Source organism: Capra hircus, chromosome 6 (assembly GCF_001704415.2).
Source record: "Capra hircus breed San Clemente chromosome 6, ASM170441v1, whole genome shotgun sequence".
In the NCBI taxonomy this organism is placed as follows: domain Eukaryota; kingdom Metazoa; phylum Chordata; class Mammalia; order Artiodactyla; family Bovidae; genus Capra; species Capra hircus.
This window is the reverse complement of record NC_030813.1, coordinates 46,685,705-46,702,353: the sequence shown is the minus strand read 5'-3', so window position 1 is coordinate 46,702,353 and position 16,649 is coordinate 46,685,705. Positions and strand designations below refer to the sequence as shown.

Genomic DNA, 16,649 nt, shown 5'->3' with positions numbered 1-16,649 from the left:
CTCTGTGGGATAGTTATACTCCCATTTTACACATGGAGCAAAGAGGTCAAGAGGCTTCCCCAAAACTCACAAAGCTAATTACTTATGTGCCACTCCCTCTCTTCCTCCTTCCTAAGACAACCTCCATTTTGTTCAAATATGGGCCAGCAATGTGCTCAGGAAGGTGGGCCACTCCCCTAGCCCTGGGACAATGAATCCTGAATGTTCTAAACAAGGGAAATCCTATTTCCATTGTCCAATAACCCAGGCCTGACCTATGAGGCATGAGAAGAAATACGCTGAGGGCTCTGGGAAGCTTTTCTACCCGCATTAGCATTTCGGATGTCATTAGGAACCTTGAAGCTACCAATCTAACAGTTATCCCTGCTTTCCAATCCATCAGCAAGTCAAATCAATTCTAGTTCCAAAATACCTCGTTAACCCTTTTCTCCTATCATCCTAGTCCAGGCCTTTATTAACTCTCAACTGGACTCTAATAATTACTCTCCTAGTCAGTCTCCCTGTGGACACTCTTGCTCCCAACAACTCATCCCCAAAGAGCAGCCAAAGAAATCTTTAAAACATAAATCATGGACCAACTGAACACATGCTCTGCTGCTGGGACTGTAAAATGGTACAACCACCATAGAAAAGAGTACAAAAGAAAAGAAACCACCACAGAAAAGACAAAAAGTTTAGTTTCCTCAAAACACTAATATATACACACACATCCAAAAAAATTGAAACCAAAATCTCAAAGAGGTATTTGCATACCCACATTCAGAGCAGCACTATTCACAATAGCCAAGAGGTAAAACCAACAGATGAAAGGACATTTTAAAAAATGCAGTAGAGGGCTTCTCTGGTTAAGAATTCACCTTGCAATGCAAGGGACACCAGTTCGATCCCTAACCCAGGAAGATCCTACATGCCACAGAGCAACTAAGCCCACAAGCCGCCAAGTACTGATCCCACACACCGCAGCTACTGAAGCCCAGGCACATACAGCCCATGCTCCCCAACAAGAGAAGCACGCACACCACAGTGAAGAGTAGCCCCCGCTGGCCACATCTAGAGAAAGCCCATGTGCAGCAACGAGCACCCACCCACAGCCAAAAAATAAAATAAATCTATGTTTAGAAGTGCAGTATAAACATACACTGGAATATTATTCAGCCTTCAGATGAAAGAAAATTCTGTATTATATACAAAAAGGATGAACCGTGAGGACCCTATGCTAAGCGACATAAGCTAGTCACAGTAAGACAAATACTACATAATTCCACTTACAGGACCTATCAAAAGTAGTCAAATTCACAGAAATAAGGTAGAATGGTAGTAAATATACTTAACACTTCTGAACTGTACACTTAAAAATGGTTAAGATGACAAATTTTATGTTAAGGATTCTTTTCACAGTATAAAAACACACAGATCAGGCCAAACAAAAATAAATCCTATCACTTAACTCTTCTTAAAATCCTTCAGCTGCTTCCTATCACCCACTGATAAACTTCAAACAAGGTCTATGAGGCTCTGTACCATCTGGTCCTTCTTGCTTATACACCCAGATCACACGCTACTCTCCTCCTCCCTTCAAGATGCTCAGTCAAAATAATACTCTCTCGCTTCTTCAGACAATTCAGATTCTTTTTGCCTCAAAGTCTCTATCCATGCTATTGCCCCTGTGCAGAATGCTCGTCCCTAATCCTTCACCGTCTTGGCTCTCCATTATCCTTCAGATGTCACCTTAAATGTGACCCTCTCAGAAGCCTTCTCTAACCAGCTTACCTAAATGAACAGGTGTCCCCACACCATCCACAGTATTTTCTGTCTTCTGCCTCTTTCACTCCTTGATGGCATTTCTAATTAACTATTTTTTTTCCCTATCTTCCCAAACAAAATGCAGGCTCCATCAGGACAAGGACTTCATCAGTCTTGTCCATCATTATATCCCTAATATTTATCATATGCCTGTTATATACTTAACATTTAAAACCTTATTAATTCCACATTAAGGAAAAATCATTCTATGAGCCTGTTATTAAATATACATACAGATCTTTAAAAGGGTGTAACTGATGCTATAATTATTATTTCTAGTTATTGAGGTAGATATGTTAACTATAATTGTCAACATACTCTAAATTTCCTGTAATAAATCTTTACACTCGGAAATTTAAGATTTTTAAGACTAATATTTCAGCTGTTACATGCATCTTGTAATTATATAAAATAAAGGTAAAGAACAACTCAAGCTAACCATACAACCAACTTCTTAAAAATACCATAGTACTCCTCAATCTCTGTCTACACTTAGTTTTCTATTTCTACAAAGTTTTAACTAATCTCAGGCCATGAAGGACAGGAAGCCTGGCATGCTGCAGTTCACGGGGTCGCAGAGTTGGACATGACTTAGCAACAGAAGAACAACAGGCCATTAATGGTTGTTGAGATTACAAAAGGGACTCAAACAATGTCTTACTTTTCTACATGTATGCAAAACATCTTAACAACATGTGATATATCACTGCACATTTCTACAACTTTCCCACATCTCTATCTACAGATTTAAAAAAAATCAACAATAACTGAACACTTACACTTGCCATACTCAAAGCACTCTTCTACACAGATGAACTCATTTGTACTTTAAAACCCATTTTAGAGATAAGGAAATTTAGGTACTAATAGGTTAAACCATCTACCCTAAGTTACAATACCACTGTCAGTCTGGGACTCAAGCCCAGGAAATCATGCTGTAGTCTAGAGACTATGCTCTTAATACTCTTCACAAAAACTGGAACTGACTTATGGCCCAAATAAAAATTCAAGATATAAAATGCTATGTTTCTTAAAAATTACATTTCATCCTTAAATAGCCATGAAAACAAAGCACAACAGGAATTACCCACTTATTGAGAATACCAATTTTTTTAAGTTGTCTTAAGCCTCAGAAATGTACATTTTAAATGAGCATTTTTAAGAGCTCAGAATAGTTAACAGCAAAACTTTAAGGAAGGAAAAATTGGTTATTTACCAAAGATAACACCAAAGCCTTTGACTGTGTGGATCTCAATAAACTGGAAAACTTTTCAAGAGATGGGAATACCAGACCTCCTGACCTGCCTCCTGAGAAATGTGTATGCAGGTCAAGAAGCAACAGTTAGAACTGAACATGGAATAACAGACTGATTCCAAATCGGAAAAGGAGTACGTCAAGGCTGTATATTGTCATCTTGCTTATTTAACTTATATGCAGAGTACATCATGCAAAATGCCGAGCTGGATGAAGCACAAGCTGGAATCAAGATTGGCGGGAGAAATATCAATAACCTCAGATATGCAGGTGACATGACCCTTATGGCAGAAAGAGCCTCTTGATGAAAGTAAAAGAGGAGAATGAAAAAGTTGGCTTAAAGCTCAACATTCAGAAAACTAAGATCATGGCATCCAGTCCCATCACTTCATGGCAAATAGATAGGGAAACAATGAAAACAGTGAGAGACTTTATTTTGGGGGGCTCCAAAATCACTGCAGATGGTGACTGCAGCCATGAAATTAAAAGATGCTTACTCCTTGGAAAAAAAGCTATCATCAACCTACAAAGCATATTATAAAGCAGAGACATTACTTTACCAACAAAGGTCCATCTAGTCAAAGCTATGGTTTTTCCAGTAGTCATGTATGGATGAGAGTTGGACTATAAAAAAAGCTGAGCACCAAAGAATGGATGCTTTTTAACTGTGGTGTTGGAGAAGACTCTTGAGAGTCCCTTGGACTATAAGAAGATCCAACCAGTCTATCATAAAGGAAATCAGTCCCAAATATTCATGGGAAGGACTGATGCTGACTGAAACTCCAATACTTTAGCCACCTGATGGGAAGAACCAACTCACTGGAAAAGATCCTGATGCTGAGAAAGACTGAACACGAGAAGGGGGGCAACAGAGGAACAGATGGTTGGGTGGCATTACCAACGCAATGGACATGAATTTGAGTAGCTCCAGGAGTTGGTGATGGACAAGGAAGCCTGGCATGCTGCAGTTCATGGGGTTGCAAAGAGTTGAACATGACTGAGTGATTGAACTGAACTGAACCAAAGATAAATGAAGAAGGAAGTTATAAAATTCCTTGAACAATAAAGATCTAGAATTTAACATTAATCATAAAGTTTAACTCTACTACTTCTCCAGCCTCATTTTCTAATTCACTTCCAATCACACCCTGGGCTTTATCATAAAAATCCTTGGCACTGGAGGATTTTTAAGGTATAAACTATTTGAGAGCAATCCTAAATCTCTCCATTATGTGGAATAATTATCATAGAGAAGACCATAATTTCACAAGGCTTCTGTAAAGTTTAAGTGAGATAAAATACACAAATGCCAGGTATAAATTTAAATCTCACATTCAAATACAAATGTTGATACACTACAAGCTGGCTCACAACTGACTCTGCCATCTTGAGTATCTGGTAATTCACAATCTCCATATAGCATTCTCAAATGCCAATGTCCATGACCAGAGTCATTTCCCACTCTACCCAGCTTATGTCTCTCACACCAGTGTGAATTTCCCTATCTGGTAAACTCTCGTATATTTTCAGTAAGGATATACCTCTACTGTGGAGAGGCAGGAACACCTTCATTAATAACCCACCTCACCAAATTAAAGTTAGGAATTCCATCTTTGTAATTCTATTAAATATAGTACATAGCCAAATGTTCAAATACCTCCATCACAATGGAGCATCACCTTTTCAGTGGGTATATCCCCTCTTGGAAAAACAGAAAGGATTGATAGTTTATTAATCCTTGGTGAGTGGCACATAAAACTCACTGAAGCTTTTCGTTTGCTTGCATTTTTTAGTTTCTCTGTTAATAAAGGATAAAAGTAACACAGAGTAAACAAAAAAGAACGTTTATTTATATAACTTTCCCCAAAGAAAAGGGAGACTTATTCTTAATACTGCAAATGTATAACAAGCACCTGTAACAAATATTCTGATATTTTTAATAAACGCAGGCATGCTACTAAATAAGCTAGTATATATAGTCATTTCCTTTTAAAAAGCAAATAGACATCTGTTGCATTTCTAGACTAACAAGACACTATCAGAAAGAGAAATTTAGGATGCAATCCCATTCACAATAACATCAAAAAAATAAAATACCTAGGATGAAATCTACCTGTGGAGGTAAAAGAATTGTACTCAAAAAACTGTGAGAGACTGATGAAAGAAAACTGAAGACAACACAAACAAATGGTAAGATACACTGTGTTCATGGATTAGATTAGATGAATTAATACTATTAAAATGACTGTACTACCCAAGGCAATCTACAAATTCACTGCAATCTCTATCAAGACACCAAGGGCATTTTTCACAGAATTAGAACAAGTAGTTTTAAAATGTGTATGGAAACATAAAAGATCCCAAATAGCCAAAACAATCTTGAGAAAGAACAGAGCTAGAGGAATCTGACTTCAGATTATACTACAGAGCTTATAGTAACCAAAACAGTATGGTACTGGCATTAAAAACAGACACATAGATCAACAAAACAGAACTGGGAGTCCAGAAATAAATCCACACACCTATGGTCAATCTACAACAAAGGAGGCAAGAACATGCAAGAGAGAAAAGACAGTCTCTACAATAAGTGCTGCTAGGAAAACCAGACAGCTACAAGCAAAAAGACTTTAAGTGGAACATTCCCTAACACCATATACAAAATAAATTCAAAACAGATTAAAGATCAAAGTATATGACCAGAAACCATAAAACTCCTAGAAGAATTTGACATAAATTATAGCAATAATTTATGGCTCTGTCCTCTAAAGCAAAAGAAATAAAGCCAAAAATAATCAAGTGGTTCCAAATTAAACTTAAAAGCTTTTGCCCAGAAAAGGAACCATCAACAGAGACAACCTACTAAATGAGAGAAAATATTTGCAAACGCTATAACCAATAATGGGTGAACATCCAATATAAACAGCTCATAAAACTCAATATCAAGAAAGCAAACAACCCAATCAAAAAATGGGCAGAAGACCTGAATAGACATTCTTCCAGAAGATATGCAGATGGCCAATGGGCATATGACAAGATCCTCAACATCCTTAATCATCAGAGAAATGCAAATTAAAGCTATAATGAGATTTCACCTTATTATGAATGAGGTATCTATCAAGAATGGCTATCATCAAAAAGAATACAAATAACAAATGCTGGCAAGGATGTGGAGAAAAGGGAACCCTCTTACACTGCTGATGGGAATGCACACTGGTGCGAGTACTGCGGAAAACAGTATGGAGATTTTTCAGAAACTAAAACTAGAACTACCATATGATCTAGGAATTTCACACCTATATACACTAAAAAAAAAAAAAAAAGACACTAATTCAAATGGATATATCCACCCCAATGTTCACAGCAGCATTATTTACAATTGTCAAGATATGAAGCAACTTAAGTGTCCACCAACAGATGAATGAATAAAGAAGATGTGGCGTGTATACACACACACACGCGCGCGCACGCGTACATACTGGAATACTACTCAGCCACAAAAAAGAACAAAATTTTGCCACTTGGAGGGTATCATGCTAAGTGAAATAAGTCAGACAGAGAAAGACAAATACTGTATGGTATCACTTATTTGTGGAATTTTAAAAAAACAAAACAAACTAGTGAATATTACCAAAAAAAGAAGCAGACTCACTAATGTTTACCAATGGGGAGACACAAGCGGGGAGGGGCAAGAAAGGGGTGAGGAATTAAGAGGTACACACTACTACACATAAAATAAATAAGCTACAAGGATACAAAGGGAATACAGCCAATATTTTACAATAACTATAAATGGAGTATAACCTTTAAAAATTGTGAATCACTGTGCTATACACCTGAAACTTTTATACTATTGTACATCTATACCTCAATTTTTAAGAATGATATAACATTTATAACATTTTTTAAAATTATGCACCACTTTGGCAGTTTTCAAGTTTACATTGTTTTTGCAACAATAAAAATGGTCAAATTTTATATCCCCAGTTCTTTGTATCATGTCTGGCACAAAACAGTCATTCAAAAATGTTCAAAACTTATGTGAACACACATATTCACTGAAGTCCGACTTTCTCATTTTTAGCCTCTATGGGGTTTTTTCAGGATCCATTTTGACAGAACTAGAACCAAACACTGGATGCATAGCACAAGATATATTTTAAGAAGCAAATTCAAGAAACAGCAAAGGAGGGGAGTTCCCTTGCTTCCAAGGCACGAGGGTACCATCGCTCGTCAGGGATCTAGGATCCTACATTCACGGCAGTCAAGAAACAGCAAAAGATACCTATACCACAGCTGGACAAAGATTTCGAGTAGTTTTTTTTTTGCTGTTTTCTTTTTTTAATTTGGACCCAGAAACACAGAAGGAGGAAACATCAAGGATTAATATAGTCTGAAGTTGAGTGACAAAGTAGAAACAGCTGAAGATGACAGAGAGCAGGAAAACACAGGGAAAACAATGTATTTGTCACGAATGGAAAAGTTAAAAGATTTATTGCTGGAGAATGGGAATAAAAAAGGAGGGGAACTAAGATTATCTATTACTCAACATCATATATTTTTGAAAGGAAAGAAAAACAGTGTAAAGAAAACATGAGTGCAATAACATGTACATTGTGAACAGCAAGGAAAAAAATCAAATCAGGATTTAAAAACCTTTTCAATTATTGAGAATCACTTAAAAAACAATTATAAATCATCTTCATTAATGTGGGGGTTTGTGATGAGGCTTCTCAGTATTTTTTAATTAAACAAATAAGATATTCAATTCAAATAGTTTTAAATTTAAATTTAATTCTGTAAAATGTCTTCAACATTTTCAGTTCCATATAATGTCACATTTAGGAAAATCAAAGAGAGGTACAGAAAGTGAAAATGACTAGAGGAAAAAAGTAAATTGCGAATTACAGAAGCTAAGATCCAGAAGCACACAAAAACACAAATTCATTATAAAGAAATACTGGGACAGATACAGGCACTTGGTTTTGAAATGAGTCAGTCCAAGTAAACTCTCTTTGTCATACTCTAGTTCCCTGGTCCTGGGGTGGGGAAGTTGCCACTATCTTAAGAAAACACTGAAAAGGCACTGTTCTACAACTGATCTTAGCCTTAATCCTAAAAGTTGTTTCATTTCAGACCAGATGGCTGATGAAGCCTCGCAGAAAAGGAAATTACTCCCAGGACCGCAAATATGATAACTGTGCAGTATCACCTCAAGGGCCAAATGAAATAAAGTCAAAAGTCAAATCAATCATTGGCTTGGGGTTCCCCACCCCCAATTTAGAACTTTCCTAGTAATGAAGCTCTCTGAGGAGGAAATGTTCAGCTAGACCAGAGGAGCACAGGACTGGGCACTCAGGCTTAGGAGAGAACCATCCTTAAATCTGCAACAGTGAAACCAGTCAAGAATAGTTGCTGAAGGTAGGATTAGCAAGTGTCAAGAAGGATTGAATATCTAATACCTACGAATATAAAGATCTGGAAGAATACGGAAAAAAATCATTTAGATTTGGCATGTGATCAAATGTGTAATTCACAATGAAACTCAAAAATTACTTCTGAAAACAATATGTCAGCACTCTGAGGCACTGTTATTCATTCAAAGAAGGGTAGGGGGGAGGTTCAACTCTGAAGCATTGTAATGTTAGTTCAATCTATAGAGTTATCCTTTGTTAAGGAATAGACATTCATTTCTAAATACAGAATACTAAAAAACTTCATATAAATACTTAGGAAATCAACATGTAAGTCCAATCACATACAAAAATAATGTTATATTAAAAAGGCATATTTGAAATAAAGAAGACCCTCTATAACCAAGTGTTTCTTCTTGCCTTTCAAGGACTTGTACCAATTTAAATCATTCTACAAGCTCTAGGAGTTTAAAGATTAAAGGTAACTTTTATTTCTCAAACCTCCTATAGATTCCTTTCTAATCTAACATTAAATTTTATAAAATTTCCTTTAAACATTTTCATAGCCACTGCATCATTTTAAACTCTCAAGACCTCCACTTCTATATAGCTTACTAATTGGCCTCTTTATTTATCTCTCTTATCTCCCCACTTCCATCCACCCATACTTAGCTTTTCAAACACTGAGGTCATGTCACTCCCATGTTTAAAAACCACAGGGCTTTTCAACCCCTGACAGGATGATAGATTTAGAACTCAGTTCATGAACAAAACATTCTGAAAGTTCAAGATACATTTTCAAGCCTTTTGTTCAACCTCAAAGTTTATAATAAACCTATTTTTTCCATAACCTACACGTTTAGTATTGTTAAATGTTTTAAATTACTATTAAATATTTAATGTTTGTTTTCAAAATATTAGTAAAATGAATATATCAAGAAAATGTATCAAAACTTCCCTGTGGCTTTCCATACTCCCCAGTACCTGGCTGCATACCCCAGTTTTAAATATCTTGACATTTCAATAGCCAGCGAATAAACTAGAGACTATTATGTGAAAGTTGCTCAGTCGTGTCCAACTCTTTGTGACCCCACGGGCTATACAGTCCATGGAATTCTCCAGGCCAGAGTACTGGAGTGGGTAGCCTTTCTGTTCTCCAGGGGATCTTCCCAACCCAGGGAATCAAACCCAGTCTCCTGTACTGCAGGTGGGTTTTTTACCAGTTGAGCCACAAGGGAAGCCCAAGAATACTGGAATGGGTAGCCTTTCCTTCTCCAGTGGATCTTCCCGACCCAGGAATCAAACTGGTATCTCTTGCATTGCAGGGGGATTCTTTACCAACTGAGTTATCAGGGAAGTCCTGACATCAGGGAATACTGTTCTTGATAATTTGGCAAACCTTCTTTCTCCCTGCATTTCTACTATTCTACACACACTCTATCAGTATTAGTCACTCATTCACATCTGACTCTGCGATTCCATGGACTGCAACCCACCAGGCTCCTCTGTCCATGGGATTTTTCAGACAAGCATACTGGAATAGGTTGCCATTTCCTCCTTCAGGGGATCTTCCCCACCCAGGACTGGGTCTCCGGCATCACAGGCAGATTGTTTACTGTATGAGTCATGCTTAAACATTAAAGAAAGCTATTTCACTTATTAGTTATTCTTGTATATACCTCCCTCTTGAAAGCCTTTTCACTCATCTCCACAAGAAGTCCTATCTATAATACATCAAGGTCAAGCTCAAATCCAACCCTGTTCCAAGGCACAGTCTCCAGTAGCCTTACTTTCTCTAACATTTTGAAGTCTGTTACAGTTAATCACAGTCTATTATTATGTCTACTTGAGTATATAATGATGCATACAACACACCAGTTAAGAAACAAAGCTCTGGAGTCAGAGAAACCCACATCAATGTCTAACTCTGCTACTTACTGTGATCTTGGACAAGTTACTTACTTAAGATTATCCTGCTTCAATTTTCTCATCTTTTATTTGAAGAAAGCAATTATCTAACAATTAATTTCTCAATCAAAAACAGTGATATACATACAGCAGTTAGCAAAATACTGACCATCAAATAATAGTATTATTCCCAATAGGCAAACCCACGTCTTACTCTCTTATTTTTTTTCCATTCCTACTACGTGGTGGGCTTCCCTGGTGGCTCAGTGGTAAAGAATCCACCTGCCAATGCAGCAGACGCAGGTTCAATTCCTGGGTCTGGAAGATTCCCTGGAGAAAGAAATAGCAATCCACTCCAGTACTCTTGCCTGAGAAATGCCATTAATAGAGGAGCCTGGAGGGCTACAGTCCATGGAGCTGCGAAACAGTTGGACACGACTTAGCGACTACGTGGTAGTCTGCGTTCGCCTGATAATTGCTTGGTTGATGAAATCTGATCAATTCAGAAGTAATCTCCTAGGTAGGTCTTAATCAAGTAAGGTCCAAATTCTGACAAAAATCAAAAATGGCTTGCTAATCAGCTAATCATATTATTAGTTGTTAAACTTAACATTAGCTTAATGAGTTTATACTTTGGCTACCATATACACAAATAAAGTGTTCCATGCTGCATTATCATCAATGAGCAGGGCAATATCTAAAATGCGTGATATAGTTACTCAAAAGTATTAATTAATCTAAAAATATTAGCATGTATCCAGTCACAAAGCAAACCTTTAGCAAATTAAACAATTTCTGTGTGGATCCTCCTCCTGTTAAAATTAAGCTAAATCCTGAACTATTCCAGCTGGCCCTCTGAGTTTTTCCTGTGCCAGGGGATTACCAACAGAGACCAATCAGTTCTGCCACAGTATACTCAAAGAGCACCAAGGGATGCAGTGTTTCCAGACCAATGATATTACTACCAATTCTTAAATGGTCAGAATACACTAGATCAAAGGCATATGAGTATATTCTTTAATTCTGCAATCAGGAAAAAGAAAAAAACAACCTAGAGCTATGGCCAAAGACTAGTAAAGAAAGGGACTGGTAAATGTTAACTATGGGAAAGGAAAAAAAGGATACTGCAGAAGAGCTAGCCATCAAAAGGTGGTTTCATGAAATCCTAAGCTAAATCCAAAAAGAGTAACTTCACGAAAGGAGTGAAAACATTTTCTATTACTATGTGAGCTACACTATGAATTTAACTACTGTCACAATGAATCCATTAACACATGTAAATTCACAAAATATTACTCGGAGTAATATATACTACACTCAAGCCAACTGCTAACCTTCAAAAAAGTGACAGCGTTTGCTGGGTAAATGTTAGGGAGGCAAGGTGAAAAAAGTGAAGTTTAATGTTTTCCCAAAGACAATCATGCTCCTGTGAGATATTTTCATCTAAGTGAAAGCCCTACAACACAGACATGTTTAACATTAGAAAGTAGTAGTGGCTCTTCTAAATGGTATTATACTTTCAAAAAAGAACGCTTTAAATTTTCAATGAAATGTTAATACTTCCAAAAGACATGTTTAAAAATATGAATTTTATATTTTTACTAATATGCCAAACTAGTGAAAAGTATTACAGTTAAAACCTTTATATAAACACTAAAAAGGGTAACATTAATTCATAAAAGAATGATAGAAGCAAATTTCTTTAAGATAAAATTTGTTTTAAAAGACTCTGAAAATGTTCTAATATTTCAATTGTTCTGCATATTTTACCAGAATAATTGTGTTCTATATACATGCAATATGTTTATGTATGTACATTATGCACACAAAAACATACGTGTGTGTGTATATATATGTATATGCCCTCTGTCAATGCCCTTTCATAAACTGTTTCTCAGGGACCATATCTGGATGAGATCAATCACTCAGACTTGATTGGGATCAAGTCACTGACTGTGAATCTGTTAGGCAAAAGAGAAAAAAACATGATGTTTTCATTATTCAAGCACTGCTTTAGATTATAATCAACAAGTGCATCCCTAGCTTGCTTTAAATTTCAAAATCGCTTTCAAAGAACCCTAAGTATATATCCAGTTATTATTAAGTTAAAATTATTATTAAAATATTATATACATATACACATATATAACTTAAACCCTTACTACAAAGCCTTTTTAATGGTTTCATCTTATCAAAAATTTGCACAAACTAAATCCTAAAACAGTAATATTAAAAAAAAAGAAAAAATAAATCAATATTCTTATGACAACGGGTCTGTTTATCCTGATGATCTGACATAACGTCTCTCTCTCTCAAGGGCTTCCCCAGTGGCTCAGCAGTAAAGAATCCGCCTGCAAAGCAGGAGATGGGGGTTCTATCCCTAGGTCAGGAAGATCCTCTGGAGGAGAAAATGGCAACCCATTCCAGTACTTCTGCTTGGAAAATTCCATGGACAGCAGAGCCTGGTGGGCTACAGTCTCCAGGGTTGCAAACAGTCAGACACCACTGAAGCAACTGAGCACAAATGCACACAGTCTCTTTAAAAGAACACCTGCTTGCTCAAAACTAAGCATGCAGTAGATGACTGACAGGCAATTCATTCTTAAACTACACTAAACCTCTACAGTAAAACTCCTGAGAGGAAAACTTCAGTGGAAGACAATGCTCTCTAGATCTTATTAGTAAGAGAAAAACTCATGGTGTTGCTAAATCTAAGTATTTAAAATACTAATCTGAAGAGGAAAAGAAGATAGTGACTCTGATTGTCATTTTCAAATCTACTAAGAATTCACGGTTAAATGACATCATTAATACAGAGTCAGAGAGAACAATTGTCTCCAAATTCTTACAAGAATTTTCCACTTTTCAAAAGTCACATAAAACTTACTTTTATTACTGAAACTCTCTACTCCATTTCTATCCATTAACACTGACTAGATTATGATAATGCTGTTATTTTTTTTTTCTACGGTTCTACTTCCTGAAGCGTACAATAGCAATAATTATGTTCTGAGTTTAGCACAACATTTACAAACGGAAACCATAAAAGATAGCACTATTCATACAATCAGAAGAATAGGAAGGAGCCCAATACAGACCATATAAATCAATGAAATTTTCAATATTCTCTAACTTTCTTGTGGACTTTCAATTTACCTTTTCCCAGCTACCAGTTCTGTTGACTGTATTTACATACTTATTAAAATGACAACTTGTGCATTGCGTAGTTTGATTATCTTAAAGTTTAAACAGAAATGTCCAACTTTTCAAAATCAATATTCTAACAAAGGGAAAGAATATTAAAAACAAATTTCAGGGTTAATATTATTTTAGTAAACTTACTTTAAAGCACTACCACTCAAACTCATTTTGTGTGATATATCATACTTTTCATCCAATACAAATCACCTTGCCTTTTTCACAATGCCATAAATAACTCAGAGGAACTTAAGTCTTCAAAAGGAAGGATTATTAACTGCTTATTAAAATAAAATCCCATCTTAAGTAATTTTCCTGATGTAATCTACATGACACACAACATTAGTGGTTAATTCTAAATTTTCTGAATCATGTGCCATTCTACCAACTACATATTGATAAAACAGTAGTCAATTATGTATTAACCAAACTTTTCTACTCAAGAAACTAAGAGTCACACTCCTATTCCTTCTAGAAACCCAAGGAGTTTCACCCCCTCCCTTCCTGCATGAGGCATTAAAACTCCACAGTCTAGTTTTATCTTGCTACCTTCTTAATGATTACTATAAGTCTATTCAAGCATAAAAGTATCCAATCTACTCTCTCACTCAAACTCTATTACACTCCTAATACTGACCATTCTGTAATCTTTTTATCAAATCATGGAGATCTGATGTTTCAAGTTCCATTTAAAGGGCCTGATAAGTTTTAGGGTAAAGCAAGGTAAATATTCCGATCATCATGTTTCATAAAACTTCCAAAAAGCTTGGAAAGTTTACCAACACCCTCCTCGCTATAACAGTAAACATCCTGTCACAGAACCCAGAGAATAGCTGCTTTGCTCTGAACTCCACCTCCTGAGCACCACTCACAGCAGCTGTTAGTAACTTTCAAACGCCTGTTCGACTATATCTTTGGTTAAATTAATGATGGGTCATACTGTTACACTTGACTGTGTCCTTTTTAGTCCTGCAGTTATATAGAAAACCTACAAATTACTTTTAAAAATAAAGTTCAAAAAAAAAAAAAAAAGCTCACTTTAACGCCATTACTTTTCCCAAAGAAAGCATTTCAAGATCCTTACATCATTACTTAAACCACAACCTATCAGCAGCACACGAAAACGGAAAGCTTTAAAGGATTTAATTTTCTACCTCATCTTACCATACATGTTCGCAAATTTCAAGAACGTTCCATATTTTTTAAGGTGCTATTGCAGTCTGTAAGGACTATGCTGCTCAAATACAAGCACCAAATATCCTGCACTGGTAAATTTTCGGTATCTTGCTGGTTAGCTGCTGAGCTTTCTGCACCCTTTGCACCGTGATGATCCCACCAGCAAATACTATCTATCCATCCTTTAAAAGGGTCTTCCTCCCACTCCTCAAAAAGAAAAAAAAAAAAATCCACATTAGACTAGAGGTTTGCCATACTAACAAGGAACCGCTAATACCACTAGGTATTATGGCTCTCAAAGAATCCGCTCTAGCAGTCTCCCCTGGGACATTTTGCTCAGCGGGGCTTTGAACCGGTGAGACTCGCTGCCAGCTGCCTTTGCAAAAGCAGCACCAGAGGCGGACTCCATACCGCATTGCTGCTGCTGACTACTTCTAGCAGCTTCAAAAAAAAAAAAAATCAGCCCAGTACCCTGCAAACCCTGCCGGCTCTTTCTGCAGCACGGAAGAGAAACCACTGCATTGCTCAGCGTGGAACACCGGGGAGCAGACTTAAGGGCGGGGAAGTGAATGCCGTCTGGAGGCTCTGGCGAGGGCGGGGTGTTGGGGGGAGAGGGAAGGCATCCGGAGTGCAGGAGACGGCGACCAAGCAGCGACCAGGGCGCTGGCGTCCGGGCATCACGCACTGACCCGGGCCGTCGAAGTGCAGGCGTCGGGAGCGGCGCGGGCCCCTCCTGAAGATGGTGGTCCCGCAGTGTCCGGCAGAGCCCCGCCCGCCGCCCTCCGCCCTCCAGGCCCTCACCTGTCATGAGCACCGAGCTGTCGCCCGCCGCCGCCGCCGCGGCAGCGGCAGGGGAGGCGGCCGCCGCAGCAGAGCCCGCCGCCCGCCGTCCAGGGAGGTGTCTGGGCACCAGCTCGCATCCGTCCGCCGCGCCGGCCACCAGCAGCCCGAGCACCAGCAGCGGAGCCCAGAGCCGCCGCCGCAGCCAGCCCGAGGCCGGGCCGGACGTCGTGGCGGGATGAGGACGAGGAGGAGGAGCGGGGGGAAAGCGCGGCGGCGCCCCGGCCGCCGGCCACTCGTCCGCTTCGAGAGGCGCCGCCGCCGCCTGTGATTCCTCGGGCCGCCCCCGCCACCCCAGACGCGAGCTCCTGCCGGGCGCCAGTCTGGTCCCGTCGGCACCGGCGGCCTCTGGAGCTTGGGTCCCGGCTGCGTTCATTGGTTCCGGTTATTTAAAAAAAAAAAAAAAAGGTGAGGAGCAAAAAGGTACGGCGTCTTCAGGCCGCGCGCGACACCCGCGCTGCTGCGGCAGCGAGACCGGGATCCGCTGCTCTGGCGCCTCCAAACACCAGTCCCAGCGCCCGCGCCGCCGCCGCCGCGGCGCATCCCCCCGCCCCCTCCGGCCCGCGCCCGTCGTAGTACCACGCTCGGCCCGGACACCTCCTCCCCTCACACATTCGCTCGGATACCAATCCCCCGCCTCCTTCAGCTGCTCCGCTGCGCAGGCGCGGAGCGGCTGCACTGGGCCTGCGCGGCCCCCGAGTCCCGCCCCCGGGGCGTTCCAGGGAGGAAGAGGGCCGCGGAGTGGTTTCCAAGGCGTTCGCAGACCCGCGAAGATTGGGGGTGGGGAAGGAGACCGCGGTGTCCTCCTCCTCCGTTCACGCCCCCACCGCGATTGAGACGGCAGGGGACTGAGAGCGGGAACCAAGGAGGCGAGGAGGAGAGTACGAACATCCCAAATCGTTTGAGCGAGTTTTAGCCGAGCAGACGGCAGACAAATAATTGCATGGGTCAGAAAACCTTATAATCCGAAACTGCGGCGTCTCCAGTATTTTGGTACCGGTGGGGTTTACAGGAGGCTAGCCGTGTGGAAGTCGAGGTCATCGCCTTTTACTTACTTA

At 39.3% G+C, this 16,649-nt stretch overlaps 1 protein-coding gene across 2 annotated transcripts in view; it reads right to left on the bottom strand.

Moving 5' to 3' along the window:
• STIM2 (stromal interaction molecule 2) overlaps positions 1-16,334 on the bottom strand; it is a 175,971-nt gene extending 159,637 nt beyond the window's left edge. Inside the window, exon 1 of one of the 2 annotated variants that reach the window (XM_018049352.1) lies at positions 15,553-16,334. In XM_018049352.1, the coding sequence (XP_017904841.1) occupies positions 15,553-15,967 (415 nt within the window). In that variant the 5' untranslated portion in view covers positions 15,968-16,334. The remainder of the gene's footprint in view (positions 1-15,552) is intronic. The other variant, XM_018049353.1, reaches the window with a different exon arrangement.